This window comes from Triticum urartu, chromosome 5A (genome assembly GCF_056163025.1).
Source record: "Triticum urartu cultivar PI428250 chromosome 5A, HENAU_Tu73, whole genome shotgun sequence".
NCBI classification, from domain to species: Eukaryota; Viridiplantae; Streptophyta; class Magnoliopsida; order Poales; family Poaceae; genus Triticum; species Triticum urartu.
In genome coordinates, this window is record NC_141877.1 from 562,866,179 (window position 1) to 562,888,198 (window position 22,020).

Genomic DNA, 22,020 nt, shown 5'->3' on the forward strand with positions numbered 1-22,020 from the left:
TCGATCTCTAGCATCTTGGCTTGCTTCTCCGCCTCGAGCTCGAACATCTTGGCTTGCTTCTCGGCGTCAAGATCAAGTCTCCTCCTTTGGATCTCCATGAAAGCATCCATTTGCTCCGCCTTGAAACGTCGGCGCTCCTCCTTCCTTGAGTCCTTCTTGTTAATCATGTCGTCCATGCTTGCGATCAAGGCGTTGGTGGCGCATCTCACTTGTCCTCCTTCTTGGAGTTGGTCTTCCCCCTCGGCCGTGCCGGCTCGCCCTCCCCAACATCCTCCATAGCTTTCTTCCCCCCACGTGCCTTGAGGGCGGCATATTGCGCCTTGAACTTCTCTTCGTCCTTGATGACCCGATAGCTATGGGAGAGGTTGAAGCACTTGCCATTGTGTTGAACCTTGAATGCCTCCAAAGCTTGAAATGCCTACAAAATGTTTCCATGCAAGCATATGGGCAGCTGTGTACGCCTTCGTGCACTTGCTCTTGCGCTTCGGCTTAGGATCGGCGGCTTGGTTGGCGAGCACGTCCTCGAACAAAGGCTCCACTTCGATGTCGCACTCGTCCTCTTCCTCTAGCTCATAGTCGTCCGGGAACACGTGGTCGAGGGCGAAGCCGTCCAGGTCGATGCCGACCTGATCACACATGAAGGCCGCCTGATCGGGATCATAGCCAGCGACCGGCGTGAACGCCCCGCGACCGTCCTGGCTTTGTGTCTCCTCGGGATCGTAGCCAGCGCCCGGCGCACCACCCTCGAAGATGAGGTTTTGCATGTAGTCCTCGTCGACGGCGGACGACATTTCCTCGAACAGGTTACGGGCGTCCGGGAGCCCGCCGGCCGGCGTCTGTCGCGCGCGTTTCCTCGTGCCGCCGGACGACGAGCCACCGACCACCGGGTTGGCGTTGAGGTCGATGGGCGCGGGCGCGGGCGTGGAAGGCGCGACCACGCTCACGTCTGGTGAGCACTCCCCGAAGAGGCGGGAGGCCTGCGGGTAGACGTGGAAGCCGGGGACCGGGTTGCAAGCCGACGCGCGGGGTGAGTCGGGCATCACCATCCGAGGAAACGCCGACGAGCCGGTGCTGGCCGCGGCGATGGCGGCTTGGAGGACGCTGTGTTGGCTAGGGTTTACCCCTAGCATGTAGAGTGCCTCCCTCGTTGCCGCGGCGACGCGGGCGTTGGTGAACTGCTGCGCGGCGGCAGCTTGCGTGGCGGCCTCATCCCTCGCGTCCGCGGCGTGCCTCCGGCCCTTCCTCTTGGCCGACTCCCTTGCCCGCTGTTCGGGCGTCAGCGCTTTCTTCGGCTTGGTCGCGGCGGCGGTCTTGCGCGGGGCACGAGGCTTGCCTTTCCCGGAGGGGGCGACGGCGCCGGACGAGGCGAGGGAGGCGAGGCCGGCGGCGGTGTCGAGGTCGAGGTCGATGGCGCCCTCCATGGCTGGTTGGGGGCGGGGGCGAGCGCGGACGGGAGCATTTTTGGAGAAAATTGGGAGGGACCGGCGGGCCCGGGGAGAGGAGTAGGCGCGCGCGCGTCCGTCTCATGTCCGCGCCGACGCAAATCCGGCTCAAAATTGGGCCTAGAATGGGTCGCCCACGGACGAAAAACGGACGCGCGTTCGTTTCGATCAGCGCGTTGGACCGTCATTTTTGTCCGCGCTGATCTAAACGAACGTGGACGGACGAAATGGGTCGCCCTATTAAAGTTGCTCTAACTTTATATAAAAAGAGAATTATAAATACAACACAACTAACACTCACTGCTAACAACGAGGGTAGCACCAACTTCACATGCGACTAGTCCAAAGACATCCAGGTCGGTCACCGCCGAAAGCTTGTGTTGACTATTTTGTTTATATTCCTTCGCTCCTTTTCTTTTGCACATCGTCTTGGGAAGGCGGCAATGCAAAGCTGAGAGGCGAGAGAAGGGTGGGACGGTAACCCCCGTGGAAGTTCCATTGACATTTCGAAGTTTCCCACCATAATGGGAACTCTGGGATGTGGAGCCGCTGGTCCCACTGCAACCCTTGAACGTCGCCGAGAACCGTCGGCGGCGAGCGTCCTCTCGTGCCATACATGTGCAGAGTGTCGCCGTGCATGTAGCAGAGCATCTCGCCACCGTCAACCCATGCGCTCCAAGGCCCCAAGTGGTTGAAAGCCTCGCTGATCTCAAAGCAGTAGTGCCGATCCCACCGCAGCTGCTTCCCGTCCTCCGGCGGCGACATGACCCAAAACTGGATGGCCGTGGGCGTGCTGTCGGTGTGCAGCGCGAAGCACAGCCGGCCGTCGAGCTCAAAGGCGCCCACCCGCGGTATACGCTCATCATAGGCGATGATCATCTGCGCCGGGAGACGGTGCGCTCGGCACGTCTCCGTAGCCACGTCGACCACCAAGACTCGATTCCAAGCAGCTGTGAGCAGGTACAGCTTGCCGCCGATCAGCCGTGGCGCCCATGCCGTGATCTTGGTTGGATGAGGCAGCGAGAGGTGCGCGTGCCGGCGCCAGCCTCTGGCGTCGCCCAGGGTGTACACGTCCACGACCGTGGACGCGAGCCTGAACAGCTTGTACTCCTTGGTGGGCGGGCTGAACCCCAGGGCGAAGAGGTGCTGCGCCTCGCCCTCGGCGGCGAGCGGAGGCGGCTCCGGGAGCGCCGGTGACGGGGTTGCAGACCACCGCCGGCGCGTCGGCATTGTGGCGGTGGACGAAGCAGAGTAGGCCGTTGCAGACGTTGGCGAGGCCGTAGTCGCCGGGGATGGCGACGGAGCGCATGGCCGTGGCCTTGCCGGAGGACGTGAGGAAGAAGCTGGCCTCGTCAGGCTCGCGCGTCTCGGAGACGAGCAGGACCTCCGCCGCGGGCGCGACGTGGGTGGCGGCGTGGAGGCTGCGGAAGGAGGGGTGGCTGGCGACGCCGCGCCACAGCCTGGAGACGCAGCGGGACCGGGCGACGTCCTTCGTCGGCAGCTTCACCAGGATCTCCTGCAGCAACTCGCTAGGGATCTCGCCGCCGCCGCCGCCGCCGCCATCTGGCTCCAGCAGCCGCCGACGTTGTCCCATCGCTAATGCTTGTCGATCGACCGACGCGACGCGACGGCGGCAACTTGAACCTTGAAGTCGATCGAGTTGTGATTTCAGGGTTTCTATTTTTTTATGGAAGGAGTGCTTCGTTGCGACTTAATTGCCGTTTTCCGAGTTGGGTTAGGTATCATCAACTCGGACTCCTAGGTGAACACGCAGATTAGATTAGAGACCAGACCTGCCGTTGGTCATCATCAGACCACTTTATGTGGAACGCTGACGTCGACGTCGACGTCCCCGGAGGCGCACGGTCCGCCGGGATCAAGCCGAGGAGAGGTGATAGGTTCGTTAAGTTTTGAACACGTTCATCTTTGATCTTTCTGTGGTGATTGTACTCTGAACGAAACCATGAAACTTCAAAAAAAAACAAGCAATTCAAAATGAGCCGGTAATTTGATTCCAGGTATTTTTTTGATAAAGGGCATTTTTATGAACTAAAAACTATAGAATCAAATGATACAAAGCATGATGAGCATCATCTGACCTCTACTTAATTAAGATGCACGCAGTCAAACACTAACAACTGCCAAACATTAAAAAGAACGACATATCGGCAAAAGTAGAGTCATATAGGACTGGCACTATGCCCACATCGAATGAGGTGATGGATCGATCGAGAGATTATGATGCCACTCATGTTGGGCAAAAACCTCCCTGACCACCCATGGCACACCGTCTTGAATAGCGGTTGGTACTCCATTGAACTGGAGATTGAAGCCGCTGAAGAGTGAGGAGGCGGAGGAAGTGGGAATGGCGCCGGCGGCGGCGGGGGGAGGCCTCCGCTGTTGGAGGAGGAGGCTATGGCGTCAGGGCCAGGGAAGGCGGGCGCGATGGCAGACGGAGAACGGCTGTGACGGAGAGGAGGGCAACGACGTGTTTTTAGTGGGGGAATGAATCTGGTTTGAAGAAGTTTTGGGGGTTTCTAAATGTTCTCCACGTAGGTCGAGCAGTGACGGGTGCGGCCCGACACCGGCCACAACTAAAGACCTGGCAACTGCATTTACTGAGGCCTGAATGTTCTTTTCTACATCATTAACTGATTTTTCTACACCATTTCGACTTCAATATTTTTCTATGTGTAATACACACCATCCAAAATGTCATGCTCAAATTTGGGCACTTTTTGTGTTGTTTTACTATTTTTCAAGCATTAACTGATTTTTCGGTCATCAAAAAGCACAGGACGTCACTGCTGCTTTTATCCCACAGGTAAATTTGTAGTAAAAAATTATGAGTGGCGGGTGGTCATTTTTGCCTGCCACTGCTACTTTTTCTAAAATAGCTGTAGCGGGTACCTGTCCAAATCCACCACTAAATTGAGTCGGCCATAAGCATTTTCCCAATATGGATCACTAAATTCAGTAAAACACAACAATAACTTTGTCAAGGGACATGCACACGGTCCAACAGTGAGGCCCTCCCAATGCTCCACCTTGTACAGGTGCTAAGCCTGCCATGTAAGCGAAAAAATCTGATGTGACAAGTTAATTAAGAGAAGAGAGATAAGACTAGTCACAATGGGGGTAACTTAGAGTAGTAACATGCATATGTTACTTGTTACTACCTCCACAGTGGGTAGTAACATATGTATTGTGTTATATATCAATTTATTTATTAGGCTATAGACTCATCTTTTCTTGATATGTGTGATGTTACAGTAACTAGCTATGTTATTACATGCTTCTCTTTCTTTATTAATTACATGCCACATCATCTATTTTGCCTAGATAAGTGTGATGTTACTACTTATGTTACTCCCACTGCGGGTAGTCTAAGTGTGATGACCCCGGAAAGAAACAATGACAAATACGTGAACCTAGGCAAAACATCTAACTGAAAGAAGCCTATCAATGCATGAGAAACTTTAGTTGCTAACTCATTAAAGGAAGGAAGCTTAGATAACATGTAAGTACCATTGCATTGGCAGCAGCCTGACGTGCTTCTCGCTGGTGGCTTATCGCCTGAGGATGAGGTGTCGAAAGTGCATGCGCGCGCCAAGTGTTGGGGAAAATTTCCCACCAGAGATATTGTGATGGAAAAAAAAGATAGATGAATAAGAGAGAATATTACCATGTGGGCAAGACTGGTCAAACATAGACACCGCTTCAAATTGGAGGGACGAAACTTGTCCGGAATGAAAAGGTCAGGATGTGACATTTTTGGTTGAAGTTGAGGGATCAAATCCGTACTAATTGATAAGAACATGGACAAAGCATATGCTTTTCTCATATTACTTTGCTTTAAAGGTCTTTACACATATGAATCTGAATGGACGTACATAGTCGTGGACTATTTGGCTTGAAGCAGTAGCTAACCAAGAGCTGATAGAGCCACGCGCCTGGACCTGGAGAAGCTGTAGTACTACGAAGGAGAATGGGAAGGAGCAATGATGCCGTTTGCGAGGATGACCGGCTGATTCCAAGCATGACGAATGTCTGAAACATCTCCAACAAATGGCTAGCTGTTACTACTACTACGATAGCATCGACATTGGAATGAACGATTCCTTCCCTCTGGCTTGAATAAGCCTACTAGGCAAGGCGATTGACAACTTGGGGAGGGCGATGTATATGCCGGCGGGACGGTGGAGGGAGAGAAGAGAAGAGAAGATATGGATGGATGTGCTCACCTTATTTTGGTGCTGCGTCGATGCCCGCAACCTGCACACACACACACACACAGCTGCGGATTGCGGTGTCGCTCTCTGTCATGTGCCCAACAGGGAAAGAGTGAAACTGTCACAGCACGATCTAACCACAGCTTCAAGAGTTAGATCATGCTGGCAGCTTCACGCTTTCTCTTGGGCACTCGAACTAACTACCGCCCTAGCTAGCTAGCTTCGAATCCATGGAGGATCGATACCCCCGTGCATGCTTATATAGACGACGCTACATACAAGATTGATGGAGGGATCACATGGGGGCCGTCCGGCCGGTCAAGACTGGGCTCGTGCTCCCGCGCGGCATTGTCGCTGACTCCCGGCGGAGCGGATCCGAGACGGACGGGAGCGCCTGCCCATCGCCGATGCATGCAGCTGGACTGGACTGGACTGGACTGGACTGGCAGTCGTGCGGCCAATGGGCGCAAAGTCACAAGGCCTCACATGCACGGCCTTGTCGTGGCGCGCCGTGGATGGAGGGAGCCGGGCCTGGTCCCCCCGGACAGGGGATCATAGTTAAACCAGCGCCACCCCCCGATCTTGTCTTAGCCCGCGGACACCTCCGCCCTCGAGAAGCCAAAATCAGACGCGGGCCGCATATAAAACATTTGGTTTTCATTTTTGTGAGGAGGAGCAAGCTAGGCAGACGTGCGTGCACGCGCCAGCTGGGGGTAGATCGGTTCAGCGGTGCTGCCCTGCATCTGGTCAAGGGCGTGCCGCTAATTTACCGGTCAAGATCAGCGGCAGCAGGCGAAGTTGATGCTTCTTCGCAACAGAGAAAAAAAAACGATGCTGCGCTGTAGTACATTTTAGCTTGCAGGTGAGAATTCTACTGCTGGTAGAAACAGTCTGGACAAACACTTGTTGGCTTGTGATTATGGCACTTGTCCACCCACAACTGCAGTGTCTGCGTAATATATCTCTCGAGTGCACAGGAGCACGTAGGGAAATGTCCGGTTGACTTGAGCATCCAACGTCGATGCGTGCTGCCGCACTTTCCAAGATTTGGCCTGCAAGATCCGCATTAAAGAGAGAAAGTGCCATTCCATCTAGGAGTACGTCCGAGACTTTGCATCCAATCTTTTACGCCAAGTGCATACCATGCACTAACACTGTATAGGTAATACTACTAATAATATACTGATGAAAATCTTGACTTTGCACAGCCACAGCGCCTGTAACGTTTTTGCCGACGACAACCACCAATACAACTGCTGGCAGGGAAATCATAACACACAGCCTCGTTAAGAAAAGTAGCAACCGTTCCCGTTTGTTACACAACTCAGCATTCTAAGGTTACATGGATCACCGCTGGACCAACAATCTTACGTACACATACATAAAAATGGAGCCTTGACCTAAAATCGATAACTTAGACTCAACTGAATAATATAAGTTATGGAAAATTGGAAATTACTATGAAGAAGAAAATTACATGACATACACATACACACACGACCAGGATGGAGACTGCTACAACAGGTGAGCCAGCATGCAGTGCAGCTACAAAACTGACCCAGGAGGAGCTTCCGCGGCCAAAGTCACCCCTCGCCTTGGTTTGACTTTTTCCGCCACCACCCGAAGACCAACATCAGTGAAATGCGGAGTGTTCTGGTCCGAGCCCCGAGGAACTCAGACGCTGGCCAGATCCAGCGACCTGCTATAAGCGCCCGGTTTAACCTGTCAAGCCTATCTGGCAGCAAGGCTGCCTCACCATCAGCTTTCTCATTCAGGGTCCACAGGTTCAGCTCAGGTCATAGCATGTGGGTAAGGAGCAAAGCGAATTGTAAATTTGCTCGGCCTTGGGGCGCCTAGATGCGGTTCCTCTGGTGCACTGGTAGAATAGATCAATTAGAAATCTCAGTTTCTCTGCATGAGCATCAGATGTGATCCCCAACTTCAGCCTCGTAATTGGCTCGTCCACTGTCCAGAACGCTTCTAATTCTTTAGTTAGCCTTGGCCTTTGTTTCTTCCTCTGATGACATAGAATTCACAAGATGTTACTTCGTATATGTTTACCCAAAACAATAAGCAAATACAAAATATACAAGAGCCAACTTCTGATGTAGAGGTCTTACCTTTATGAGATCATATATTTCTGAATCTGGTAGTCCCTCGTAGGGTATACGAAGTGTAAGCATCTCGAATATAAAACATCCATATGACCAGATATCCACTTCCTGCATCAAAAGCCATATTTAACCGCATCAATACCGCTTTATTTTGGGGTGTTGGTTGGGGCTAGGACTATATCTAATTAGCATAATCTGGTAGGTAGCTACGGGCCTATTTGCTGATATTAACATAGTTTATAATATACTGAAATCCAAGTGGCTTTACACTAACCAATAACATGACAATGCACATTACTGTACACAGGATAGTCAGCAATCAGAGTAACAATCATCACACAGGATACATGGCAATGCACATTACCACACACAAGTATAAATGTTTAAGATTAGCTAATGCAAGCAATGAAGAAAAATTAGTGTTCCAGTAACACATCATGATAATAACTACCAAATATTGGAATTTTCAATCAGAAACATGGCCGAGCTACTCCGTAGTACATACAGTACTGTTCAGAGCTGTTCAATATGAGTTGAGCAAAAAAAAAAGGACAGCGCAATGTTTAAATGAATGCTTACCAGTCCATACTGGGTTTTCTCATGCATGGCCTGAAGAACCTCTGGAGCCATCCAACAAGGTGTCCCAACACAAACATTGGGTGGATATGTGCCAAGGTGAGCTATACAGCATGTATGGGATAGAGAATGCAAAGGAATGGATCTATCAAAATCAGAGAGTTTGACTACTGGTGTCCCATGACTCCTCTTCGAATCCAGATCAACCAAAACATTCTCGCTTTTTATATCCCGGTGAATAACTAGCTTCCTGTGCATCTCCAACAAAGCACAAGCAACTTCTCGAGCAATGTAAAATGCCAGGTCCACAGGTACATGTTTCTTGCCCTCTTTCAGTAGTTTTGTCAAATAGCCCTAATTTGAAATTAAAAGATCCAGTTATCACTGAGAACATATAAAACAAAAAAGACATCAACGAATACAAGAAGGCTCATAACGATGAACAAATGAATTTACCTTCAGTGAACCTCCTTTCACATATTCCATTAAAATTACAGACTGCATTATCCTGTACTCCTTATCACTATCATCTTGAACCCATTTAGAAGAAAGTTGGTGACCATATATGTCCACTATGGATCTGTGCTTCCTTAGAGCATTCATCATTCTTACTTCCCCAAGAAGCTTGTATTCAAATTTTTTTACTTCATCATTAGAAGCACGCCGGGTATCTAGGTACCGTATCTGCATTTGAAACCAACGCCAAGTAAATACATGAAACATAGTAAAGGCACCGAAGAAATTTAGAAGGCAAAAAAAAATAAACCTTTGCTGCTGCATCAACTGAACCAATTTTGCAGTGGTAGACAGCGCTAGAAGCTGTAGCTTCAATTTCTTTGCATAGTGAGACCGAAGGGAAGGAAGACCGAGGTGTATAGCCTTCATCATCAAGCGCAACGTGCAGTCGACTGAGGGGAACATACCTAAAACCACGTGCACATAATTAGTAACGAAATAATTTTGTAGTCAGGAAGAATCACTGAATAAGCATGTAGCATGTACTCCCTCCGTTCCAAATTACTCGTCGAAGAAATGGATGTACTAGAACTAAAATACATCTAGATACATCCATACCTGCGACAAGTAATTCGGAACGGAGGGAGTACTTTTGTTTTCAACACCTCCATGAAGCAGCATGATTAAAATTTAAATACTAGATCAGCAGATAACGCCCCCTAATATCAGGCAAACAAAATAACAAACAAAAGAGTATGCAAGAACAACGCAATAACTGAAATGAAAGACATAACATACCATATCATACCAATACAGAGTGATTAGACACGATGTACTAGCATATCCTGACAGCCTGACAGCTACATATCGTACAATATTTCACAATATCCAATTTTGCAATCGCACACATAAGGCATCGGCAATTGGCATTATAAGTTCTCATCTTATTACACATACTATTACAATATTACTGACCTTTTGCAATTTAAGTCATAATAAAGTTAGATAACTACCTCCGTCCTGGTTTACTAGTCCCCCTCATATTTTGGGTCATACTTTGACCATGATTTCAACTAATAAAATATAAGTTATATGTAGCAAAAATAATATCATTGCAAACTACATCCAAATACGAATCCAAAATAATATTTTTTGGCGACATGCATTAACATTTTGTTGGTCAAATATATGATCAAACTTTAACCCAAAGTACGAGGAGAACTAGTAAACCAGGACGGAGGTAATCCCTCCGTTCCAAATTACTCGTCGTGGTTTTAGTTCAAATTTGATGAACTAAAACCACGACGAGTAATTTGGAACGGAGGGAGTAGTACATAGCACATGAATACAGTATAAACTACATATGGCATTTATGTAGGCCATGTTTTTGACCTGATCACAAAATTGACATAACACTGAAACAGCAGTAACAATATAATGACAATATGACAGAACCAGCATAGTGCAAGTTAGTTGCTACCATAAATTCAAGGTAAAGTGGAGTCAGTATTTTCCCCTATACGATCACAAGGCACTCACCTGCAGAAGTACTCTGGATCCGTCTCTTCCTTTATGTTTGTGGGGTAACACGCATCAACAATCATCCTTACCAAGATATTCCCTTGTCTAACAGGGACAACATTCCAAGCATGAGGCGTGTAGTCAAGATGCCCCCTCACAAGCTCACAAGGAATTGGAGGGTCCGCCCGGTCACACAAATACTGCAATAGATAAGGTAGCCATGTCAAAGCCTCAACTGATAAACATAAAACATAAGTCAGATAACAGAACAACAAGGTACCTTCATTAGGACAGCTCGGTGCCTACAAACACCAAACTGCAATGCCCCTATTGGTACAATGCCTGAATTATTCCTTTCCTTGATGATGTGTATTGATTTATCACAGAGACCAGTAAAATTGAAGTGCCCAGGAGGAGTACTGGCTTGTTTTGATGCTTCATTGCTATCACACATGCTACCGGCAGCACAAGTACAAATGAATGGTTGCTCCTTCCTCAAGCTAACAATAGCTCCCCGTGTTCTCCTCAGAGAAGCACTTCGATCACAACCTCCAAAACAGTCAGAGACAAACAAAGCAAGAACTGATGCCCTTAGCAAGTCCTGACCTGCATCTTCATCTGTTTCGGAATAACTTGGCCTCTTCAAACTGGATAACAACAGTTGTGCTGAAGAAGCAATTGCGTCCAATTCTTCATCTTGTTCTCTTAAGAGAAAGAAGCAAAAAAAAAAGTCAGGCAGATTGCAAACATATCCTATGCTCTCAAATAGACCAATCAGAAAGAGCATACAGCATATAAAAAAGCAAATTACCAAACAACGGATAGGAATGTGCACTAACCTGTCCAAAAGAATAACTTCACGTGCATACAGTCCGAGACTCCGTTCATACTCCTCTAATGGCATGAACGGCATATCTCGTCCCGCGTCATAAAATCCATCCGGTAAATGGTCATCTATGCTGCAAAATGACTCCACGCTGTACTTATAGGATAACTTCGAGGATTCATCAATTGGTCTTGGGCATTTGCTGGGTTTGGGATTATTGTCCATATCAGGATGCCTTTTAGATTTCAGTGTAAGCTTACATGCCTCTGAAGTGTTCTCTTCAACAACATCAACTGCATTGCGGGTCGATGAAGCAGTATCCTCAAGTTCATTTTCAATACTGCCCAAACAAGCTGGATCGGTGCTGATACCAGAATTGTTGTCATGACAACTTCTCATATTTATTCCAGTTTTTCCATCGTCATATTGGTCCTGAAGCATCATGCCACTATCTTTTATAAGCCCATCTGAGTCATAATCGATTATGCAAGATAGGTCTTCAGATATAGAACTTGTTTCTTTCAAATCCTGTGCTGAACTTTCTTCAACAATGTCTTTCATCACTGGCCTGTTTTCCATATCATCTTCAGTCATGTTCACAGCCATTTCATCAATGTCATTTTCACAAAGCCTGCTCCTGCTGGACTCCAAACGCTCCTGGCGAGCCTGCTGTTGCAGGCAATCCCGTCGCTTCCAGCCCTTCTTCATTTTCTGTGCGGTATGAGCTTTTAAATTGGGGGAAATATCTGTGGGTGAGCATGAGAGCACGCCATTGCAAGCATGACTTGCAGGTCTAGGTTCTGCTGATCTGTTTATATTTGCGATACCTAGACGTTGTAGCTTGTCACTCTTCAAAGGAATTTCACCATTTTCCCTCATGTCACAGCATACCCAAGAGGGTATCATAAAAGAATGGGAAATCCTATTAAACTTGAAGATAGAAAAAGAAAACTATCAGGATCTGATATTTGAATTTCTAAGCATAAATAGAAGACATAAGAAAACATCCACAATACATCATCGATAGACTTGATGAGTAAGTCATATAGTATCTCATGAAAAAAGTTAGTAAGAAAATGAATGGCTAATATTAACACCTCCACAACTTCTCTCTCTGGCAAACACCCCCCATGCAAGTGTTGTTCTGCTTGCTAACACCCTCCTTCCCCTAATTTTCATTACATTTAGAAAGATCGCATGTTGATTCGATTATAATCATTTTCCTCAAAAATGACACACTAATCTCACTCCAAGTATAATTGTTAATCAGGTCCTGACAAATGTTGAATGTTTTGTTCCAGAAGTGAATGAATGCCATAGAATAAGCACCAAAATGACAAATGACAAATATAAACAAGACAACAAAGATCAGAATCAACACTGCTGAAGATAATGTAAATTATGTCAACATGATCAAGACATAGCAATAATTAGGAACAGGTGGAAAGCAAAACTTCTGATGAGAACATACCTGAAGATTAAGATACTGCAGTGTAAGCATAGAGACAAGTTCAACTGATCCAAGGGATGTCAATCTATTGTTCGATAAGTCAAGGCTTTCAAGACATCTCAAAGAAGAGATCCCTGATGGTAAATCTACCAACTTATTATTAGTCACTTTGAGGAATTTCAGGGCCCGCAACTCAGTTATCCAGTTAGGCAAGTTCTTCAGCTTGTTGAAAGACAGATCAAGTTCTTGGAGCTTCCTGAGGGAACCAATCTCAGGGGGGAGGAACCTAAAGATATTTAAAAAGGAATGTGAAACCACCATCTTTTCCAGGGAACAATTGAAATAAATAAGTCAATATAGCATAAAATAGAAACCATCATCAGGAACACCATACAAGTTCCCCATATTTGGTTCAAGTGTCCACAGTCGACAAAGATTCTAATAGCCTAGATCAAGAATATCAACTTCTGTTAACTCAAGAGATGCTGAAGATTGTCGCTTGCTAATCGGATATTGAAAATATGCCTCTTAAGAGGTGCATACCACATACCACATCAGTATCGGCATTTTTTTCATTGTTCCACATATCAGCCAGAGCCAGTTAATCGGCATCTCGGTCAGTTAATCGCTACTCGGACACCTCCAGATATGAAAAGGCCCTATTCGCGCCATTAACTGCTTGGGGCAATTTATCGGTCTGGGCCGATTAATTGCTAGGGAATTTTTGGCCCAAAAGTGGCCCGTTCCCTCCCTTCTTTCACAGCTGTGCGGGCATTAGGTTAGACAACCCCCTCCCTTCTCCCACTCGTGGAAGAGCAGCTAACGCAGCCGTCCCATCCCTGAGCAGCTCCCGCCGGCTCCCTCCCCTACCCGAGCAGAAGCCGGCGCAGGCCAATCCCTGGTCCCCTCCCTGAGCAGCCCCTGACGAGCTGTCAGCTCCGTCCCCTCCCTGAGCAGCAACCGGCTTCATCCCCTCCCCAAGAAATCGCCGGCTTCGTCCCCTCCCCAAGCAATTGCCAGCTTCGTCCCCTCCCCAAGCAGTCGCCGGCTTTGTCCCCTCCCCGGGCAGTCGCCGGCGCTGTCCCCTCCCCGGGCAGCCAGCATTCCCCCCCGAGATGCTTCATTGTCTGCTCCTCCTGTGCATGGTGTCCCCAGGCAGCAAGTAAACTCAGTTCTCTCCTCTGTGTTGTACTCCTGCTGCTGACAATGCGCCCTGCTACCCTCCTATGTAGTATCTAGACATCTAGTATGTGCTGATGTGGTGCATTTGGCATTTGTAGCAATCTACGGTTGCTTCTACTACAACATGTTGCTATGTAGGCTGGGACATACAGATATGGCCCTAGTAAACCTACCGATAAATTCAGTTAATAGGGCGATTCGCCACTTTATCCCTACTCAGCACCAGATCGATATGCTACCAGTTGAGAATTTTGCTACAACTAAATTTAGACCACAAAATCATTTAATCATCATTCAATCAGTTAATAGGGTGATTCGCCAATTTATCCCTACTCAGCACCCGGCCAATATGCTACCAGTTGAGAATTTTGCTACAGCTAAATTTAGACCACAAAATCATTTAATCATCATCCAATCAGTTAATAGGGCGATTCGCCAACTTATCCCTAATCAGCACCCGACCGATATGCTACCAGTTGAGAGTTTTGCTACAACTAAATTTCGACTACAAAATCATGTAATCATCATTTAAGCATTTGAACTTTTAAACATCTGCACTAACCATCAGATCAGTACATCTTCAGTGTTGAGACAAAGTAACTTGGCTACAACAACCATTTATAATCAAACTGCATAACAAAGTTGACAAATGCCCCTGCACTGCCAAACTAGGGACACGACTCAGAACAGCTAGTTAAAGTAAGGTGGGTAGACCGAATGCTCCTACGAACACCAATGACCTCTATAAACAACTGTAGAGACATAGCAAATATCGCAGACATAATGGTAGCAGCTAATGTGCAGGTTATAAAACTTAAAAGTAGCCACAACAAACAATTCAACCTGATTTAACACATGGCAAAAGCATCATGGTTGCCAGAAGCTATTGGACAGTTGGCATGGAAAAATTGCACCAAACCAGCATAGATTTATACTTAGAAGCTAGCCTGCTAAAGGTTTCTTATACACATCCATTTCTCCCGGGGTCGTGCTGCTGAAATAAACATAAAATGGCACTAGAAAACACATAAAAAAGCATTCTTACGCCGCCAATCACAGACGGAACGCTAGCATTTGGCTGATTAGGCACGAGAACAGTCAATTAACCATAAGCAATTTGACGCACTGTAGCAAAATTAGCAGTGGGCAGGTAGGCAGGCAGGCAGCTGTCAATTGAGGTAGTGTTGTCGTGCAGCATACCTGATGGAGAAGTGGCAGATGGTGAGCTTGGTGAGGCACTTGAGGCTGGCGATCTCGACGAGTATGGAGCAGGCGGAGGGCCTGGGCGGCACCATGGAGAGCTCGAGCTCCCTGAGCGCCCGCATCCGCCGGAGCACGGCCCCGGACACCCTGGGCGCGGAGACCTTGAGCTGGAGGCTCTGTAGCCCGTCCAGGTCCCCGGCCTCCGGGGGCAGCACCTCGACGTCGTTGCCGAAGAACTTGAGCGCCCTGAGCCCCCCGCGGCACTCGCCGATGGAGCGCGGGACCAGGTTGTAGGCGTTGCGGTAGATGTAGAGCTCGCCGCCGCGGAGCGCGGCGGGCGGAGGCGAGAAGGGGGCGAGGTCCCACGTGTTGCCGGCGACGTCGGCGGCGTCGGATCCGCGCGGCGGGAGGCCGCCGCCGGCGTCGGGGTCCGGCGCGGCGGCGTCCATGCGGGCGCCACCGTCCGCCGCGGGGTTTTGGGGCGGCGCGGCCTAGGGTTTCGTACGGGGGGCGGGGAGAGAGTGTGAACGGGGAAGAGGGGAAAGAGAGAGAGAGCGGGCGGGTGGGAATTGTATAAGTTAAGCCATCCTAATGCTGAGATTTGGACCGGGTTCTGATTAGCTTCTGTCTCGAGGGGTAAAATGGAAGGCGGCCACGCGGTCACCCCGCGCTCTCCGAGAAGACGAAGCTGGTGCGGCTCGGACGGGGTCGCCGTCAGGCTCGGGTGCGGTCGCGGTCGCGGTCGCGGTCCGGGTCGGACCCGAGCCTGTGTGTTCAAGGGCTCAAGGCCCACTTTGAAAGAGGCCCACTCTCCTTCCAAGGTTTTGGGTGATCCACATCGCTGCTCTAGTCCCCGGCTCTCGCCGCCGGCAGGAGCGACTCCTTCTGCCGCTTTCCTCGGCCCGTGCTTCGGAGATGCCGGCGACGGAGGAGGAAGGCGCGGCGGCGGCGGCGGCGGCGGGGGCGGAGGAGGAGGCGTACGAGCAGGAGGACGGGGACGGGGAGGAGTACGACGAGGATGAGGAGGAGGGGTACGAGTTCGGCGACGCGGCGGACGCGGCGCAGTGCGTGGAGATGGCGGAGCGGGGGCCCGGCGGCGCCGTGGCCACCGTCAGCATCCGCGACTTCGAGGCCCTGGCGGCGCTGTCGCGCAAGCGGAAGGCCCTCCCCGAGGAGCCGCCGCAGGGGGACGAGCCCTCCAAGAAGCGGAGGCAGCAGGGCGAGCTCTCCGAGGCGGAGTCGGCGAACCTCTTCGACCAGCTGATGGAGGGGTTCGGCCTCCGGCGGAAGAAGCGGCGGCGGTCCAAGGACGGCAAGAGGAAGGGGCGGGCGAGAGGGCGGAGGAACCGGTGCAGCCCCGAGGTCATCAAGAAGCTGGGCGACGCCACCCTGCTCTTCACCGAGAACAGGTTCAAGGAGGCCATCCCCATCCTGCACGAGATCGTGCGGATCGCGCCCAACCTGCCCAACTCGTACAACCTGCTCGGCAGCATCTACAAGGAGAATGGCGAGATCGACAAGGCCATCAACTTCGTGATGCTGGCCGCCTACGTCTCGCCCAAGGACGTGTCGCTGTGGAAGAAGCTCATCGACCTGGCTCTGAAGAAGGAGGATGCTGCTCTGGCAAGGCACTGTGTTATCAAGGCAATGAGGGCTGATCCGGAGGATGTGGGGCTCAAGTTTGATTGCGCCAACATATATCGCACCCTTGGTGACTGCCACAAGGCCGCGGAGATATACGAGCAGATAGTCGGGATCCATCCTTCCAACACCGTCGCTCGTAGAGCGGCGGCGCAGATGTACAGAGACTCTGGTCAAATTGATAAGGCGATTGATTTGTTGGAGGATTTTATCAATGCTCAAACTTCAAACATCGACTGGGGCCTTCTTGATTTACTGATATCCCTTCGTCTGAGAAATGATGCCCATGGTGAAGCTCTTAGGCAGATCAAGAAGGCACAGCTGGTGTTGGGATCTGGACACAAATTACCAGTACGATTGCAGGCGAAGGCAGTAATCTGCCATGCTTATCTTGGAGATATGAAACATGCTGAGGTGTTCCTTCAGGATGTGCATCTGGGGCGTTCAAAAGAGAATGCTGATATGGTTAAGGAGGTCGCCAGCACTCTTCAAAGTTTGGGGCAGTATGAGTATGCACTAAAATTTTACTCGGTTATGGAAGACGTTGCTGTTCACAATGATGGTAGTTCATATGTGGAAGCTGCTCGATGCTACATGGTAATGGGGGACAAAGGAAAAGCTATTCATTACCTCTATAAAGCTTTAGAAGGGATGGAGGACAATGTCGATGTACGGATAACCTTATCTTCTCTTCTCGTTGACGAGGATAAGAGTGATAAAGCTATCACTGTGCTTTCTCCTCCTGAAAATCCAGAGTTGCAGTCCGCTGATATCCCGGATCATCAGAAACCTTGGTGGCTTCATGGGGAAGTAAAGATGCAGCTTGCCAAACTTTATTACAACAAAGGCATGATGGAGAAATTTGTGAAAACCATTTTTCTTCCCATTCTCGAGACACTGGATATCGAGTATGCTAATCGAAAGGTCAAGATGAATAGAAAGCTTACAAATGATGTTCTGCAGGAAAGAACTAAAGTGCTGGGGGAAGCGCGTCAAGACAGCGTATTTCAAGGATGCAGGCCTATAGCATCAACTGCAGAGTTAGTGAAGGCAAACAGAGCAAAGAAATTGCTAGAGAAAAGGGCAGCAGAGTCAAATGAAGATACGATAAGAGATGATACACGGAGAGCAAAGCAGAAACCTCCTCTTCCTGGTCTGCTCACAAATGTGGAGAACCATCAGCTTGTGTTAGATCTCTGTCGAACACTGACTTTGCTTCAGCGATACTTTGAGGCGCTGCAAATTATCAATCATGCTCTTAAACTTGGAAATGACCCCCTCTCTGATGACATCAAGGAGGAACTCCGGTCCTTGGGCGCTGAAATTGCATACAGAGCTCCAGATCCCAGTCCTGGTTTTGATTATGTCCGTTATGTAGTTCACAAGCACCCGCAATCCATCTCCGCATGGAACTCCTACTACAAAGTGACATCAAGAGCAGAAGAGAAAGGTCATTTTAAGTTTCTTCTTCGGGCAAGAAGGGATCCCAAGTGTGTGCCCCCTAAAATCATATCTGGGCATCGATTTACTGCTATCAGTCAACACCAGTCCGCTGTTCGGGATTATCTGGAAGCGTACAAGCTGGACTCGGAGAATCCTCTAATCAATCTCTGCGTTGGTTCGTCCTTGATTAACCTCTCCCTGGGCTTCAGGCTTCAGAACAAGAACCAGTGCATCGTCCAGGCGTTTGCGTTCCTCTACAAGTGCCTGTGCATCGGCAGCAACAGGCAGGAGGCCCTGTACAACATAGCCCGGGCTTACCACCATGTCGGGCTCAAAACCCTGGCGGCCATCTACTACGAGAAGGTTTTAGCCATGGAGGTGGAAGATCACCCCATACCCAAGCTTCCATTCGAGGAGGATTTCCATGAGCACCAGGCTCTTAGGCCTGGCTACTGCGACCTCCGGAGAGAGGCTGCGTTCAATCTGCATCTGATCTACAAGGAAAGCGGAGCAACTGATCTGGCAAGAAGGATCCTCAAGACCTACTGTTCTATTTAGGAATTGGTCGTTTATTTATACTATATACAAGTACTTGGCCTAGTCTATGTGGATGCTGCTACGCAACATTTCCATGTAATCATGAAGGCAATCAATTTTTCATTGTGGAGTCCAAAAGAGATTCTAGACTTTGAAATGATCCTCCTCTCAGGTTTTGTCACAGTGGTTTCAGAATGATAATATGTCTGTTCCTTCCAATTTGATCATGAAACAAAGTGGATGGAAATCATTTACACCCTGATTGGATCATCGTTTCAGAGCGATAAAATATACAGACCTCTATCCGTCGTTCTTTTTCCAGGCGGAAATCACGTTGTGGCCTGTGAAATACACCTGTAAAGTAAATACGGATGTAAAATGTTACACCCATACCAAGCGGAGCCTTACTGTACAACATAAAGTACATGAAAAACTGCCTAAAACAAAAACACTAGCTGCAAGCTAGTAACACGATACAAAAGACAAACAAACTAAGCCTTCACTGAACTTTATTTATTGAGACATATATAGGGGGGCTGATAAACCTCTACCACCAGGTGGTGGCATCAGAGTTTCTTCGAGTATCGGTAAACTTACAGCAGTATCATTACCCATCAGACAGTACATTTATTGAAACAGCATTGGCTAGAGCGTTGTAAACTGCTCAAAAATAAAATGCAGATGCAGTGCGGTGTCTCAGCGATTCAGTGTCAAGATTGGCAGTTTACAACAAGGGTCATCGAGCTAGAAGTGGTTAGACCAATCAGCAGCACTACCGACGCGAGGGATCCCCGAGTCCTTCTTGGCCTCGCTGTCGACCTTGAAGGTGGAGCCGCACATCTGGCCCTGGCTGTCCACACGTGGCACGGCCTTCAGCTCGTTCAGCGGGTGCTCGAAGCTCTGCAGCCCTCCAGATGTGGTGTAGAAGCAGCCTGATGATCAACGAAAATGTAGTGTCAAGATGATTAGTGCCGCAGCTGAATTATAGGGATACAAACAAAGATGAGAAGGGTGAACTGTGGCAACGCTGCTCTTTGTAGTGTACCTTTGGGGAATGGCGCGAATGAGTTTCCACAGCCTGCCTTGAGAAGCTCATTATCGTCAGAGAACACAAGGTGGTCTTCAGAGTCAACTCCCCAGAAGAAGGGGATACTGCCATCAGCATCCTGTTCAAGAAAAGCGGTTGTAACTCAAAACCATATTCAACTACGGGTTAAAAATTTACATCCTTTCAGAAGAGAGATGATCTACTCACAGCAGCGACGAAGGTGGATTTCGACACGGTATCGTAGAGGATGAAAGCGAACCTTCCACTGAGATCTCTCACGACCTGGCTAGCTGGGAGTGGGCCCCTGTCCCGGAGGGTTCTGTAGGCCTCAATTAGGATGGTAACCTCATTTGCTGTCTTGCTCAGACCATAGTGTTGCTTCAGGTTGCCAATGTTCTCAACATGTCCTTGGAACAGGCAAAATATGTCATTTACAGAACCGAACATCCTGGATACAAGTGCAAAGACAAAAATACAGAGTCAGGTCAATATACTCAGATAGAACAACAATTCTCAGGATCACTAATAAGGTAGAAAAGAAATTCCATGTTACTGCTATTTGTTGGAATCACTATACATGCCTAAAAAGACACCATCATGTGAAATTTTTTCTACAAAGGCAACAAAACGATGTTACTGGAGTCACATCAATGTTTCATTATGTTATTCAACTTGGCAGCCCAATACTGCTAGTAGGTTTGACAAGTATGTTGTCAGCAAGCATGATAGTTAAGTAAAAGTTGCTTCCCTGTCGAAAGAAAAATTGATCTTCACTTATGAGTTAGTTTAATGAGGCTCAGCTCCCAAGTGGTATGCGCGTTCGTTGCACATGACATGTTGCTAGTACCGTATAAAAAAGAGCAATAGTCACCACCATCACCGGTGGGCCGGCTGACAAATAACAGTTGATTAACAAGTATCAATTGACACGTAATCCAACTGTGGACAATGGTAAGATGGACATGTGCAGTATCAGAAACTTCAATGTTACTTCCCATTTTCATGACGAATCGCCAGACAGGGATGCAAAACATAGTGTAGGAAAAATAATGGCATATTATATCTACATAAAGGGTTCAGGCAAGACTCCAGTTCCTCACATCACAAGAATTGTTGAATCTCTTCACGCTGGAGCAAAATCATCGGTGTTGAATAACACGGTTGGACCCAGAAGAACAGCAGGAATCAAGCCAGCTCCAATGGGAAGCTGGATCTTTGACTGTTTAAGCGCATAACATTCAGAAGTACTTGCAACCTTGGGCTAGAGCTAAGCGTTCGCTAGATTGTTTCTCTGGGTGCCACTAAGCACAGCTCAGAATAGGTTCCCCAATCTACAAGCCTACTCAAATGATCAAATAAATGACTGCTCAGCAGCCGGAGGAAACTAACTCAGTTAAGCCGTTCCTAATTTGGACAGGATCTGAACATATATACGAAACAATGATTAAATCAGAAGTCAATAACGCGTCATAATGGTGCTGTCACATAACTTATGTTGCAGATCTGATGAAGAGTCTGGCCTAGAATTTACGCCACGGAGCCCCCGACTACAGACTAGAAATCGCCGGAAAGCTCCAAAATCAGCACGCCGCTGAAAGCTACATCTCTGGCTGGCCTGGCCCGGAGAAACCAAACGAGAAAGGGAGATCTCCGCAGGCCCAAACGGGAACCTCCAAAGTCCCAGCGAAGCGATCGCGTCACCGGATCAAGCGCCACCCGACAGCACTACAAGCACCGGCTTACTGGTAGTGTTATTGAGCAAGGCTAGCGGATAACGGAGCAGTACCTGGGGACGAGGGGGTTCTTGTTGGCGGAGGAGTAGGCGAGGGCGCCGGCGGAGCCGAGGCTGACGGTGACCGCGGCGTCGTTGGCGGCGGCGAAGCCCTTCATCAGCGCGGCCGCGCCTCCGCCCCCCGCCGCCGCACCGGCCGCCGGCGGGCTGCGGAGGCCCTCCGGGCACTTGGCCACCGTCTGGTCGAACACGGCCAGCATCTCGGCGACGTGCGAATCTCTCCCCCCTCTCTTTCCGTGCACTGAGGCTGTGCTGTCCCCGTCTCCTTTGTCTGCGTGCCGCGGTGCGATCTCACGGCGACGCTGAATGGCCACCGCAAGTCAACTGATATAGGGCGCTCGGTTTCCGGTTTGGCCCCTTGGTCGGTCGGTTGGTGGGAAATTCCCGGAGCTTTTTTGGTGGCCGCCAATGGTTTTCATGTCTCGGCATTCGTTTTCCTACGTGGAGTGTAAATAATAAAGCATATAAAATCCAGGAAAAATCGCAAAGAATGCAAAAAGGTTGGCCGTTTATTATCTTAGATTATTATCTGGTTGTATCCGAGGGCAGTTTCGTAA

The 22,020-nt window shown here is 49.0% G+C and overlaps 4 protein-coding genes across 4 annotated transcripts; 1 reads left to right on the top strand and 3 right to left on the bottom strand.

Moving 5' to 3' along the window:
* Nucleotides 1-1,699: 1,699 nt before the first annotated feature.
* On the bottom strand, nt 1,700-5,738 carry LOC125505965 (F-box protein At5g65850). Its single transcript, XM_087521727.1, is given in 3 exon segments — nt 1,700-2,631; nt 2,633-5,492; nt 5,687-5,738. Coding segments are annotated over 2 exon segments (1,200 nt in total). The 5' UTR covers nt 3,037-5,492; nt 5,687-5,738; the 3' UTR covers nt 1,700-1,835.
* A 1,200-nt stretch (nt 5,739-6,938) lies between these two features.
* On the bottom strand, nt 6,939-15,569 carry LOC125510567 (Leucine-rich repeat protein kinase family protein). The gene is made up of 10 exons (XM_048675784.2): nt 15,000-15,569; nt 12,639-12,903; nt 11,181-12,097; nt 10,622-11,045; nt 10,360-10,541; nt 9,131-9,287; nt 8,821-9,048; nt 8,368-8,718; nt 7,795-7,896; nt 6,939-7,691 (listed from the first exon to the last, which is right to left on the bottom strand). The coding sequence occupies exons 1-10, from the start codon at nt 15,449-15,451 to the stop codon at nt 7,461-7,463; spliced, it is 3,309 nt and encodes a 1,102-aa protein (XP_048531741.1). The 5' UTR covers nt 15,452-15,569; the 3' UTR covers nt 6,939-7,460.
* Nucleotides 15,570-15,711: 142 nt separating this feature from the next.
* LOC125510568 (tetratricopeptide repeat (TPR)-containing protein) lies at nt 15,712-18,761 on the top strand. Its single transcript, XM_048675785.2, has one exon. The coding sequence runs from the start codon at nt 15,918-15,920 to the stop codon at nt 18,642-18,644; it is 2,727 nt and encodes a 908-aa protein (XP_048531742.1). The 5' UTR covers nt 15,712-15,917; the 3' UTR covers nt 18,645-18,761.
* A 354-nt stretch (nt 18,762-19,115) lies between these two features.
* On the bottom strand, nt 19,116-21,776 carry LOC125510570 (stem-specific protein TSJT1). Its single transcript, XM_048675786.2, has 4 exons — nt 21,458-21,776; nt 19,879-20,119; nt 19,669-19,789; nt 19,116-19,555 (listed from the first exon to the last, which is right to left on the bottom strand). Exons 1-4 carry the CDS (start codon nt 21,661-21,663, stop codon nt 19,368-19,370), a joined length of 756 nt encoding a protein of 251 aa, XP_048531743.1. The 5' UTR covers nt 21,664-21,776; the 3' UTR covers nt 19,116-19,367.
* Nucleotides 21,777-22,020: the final 244 nt, after the last annotated feature.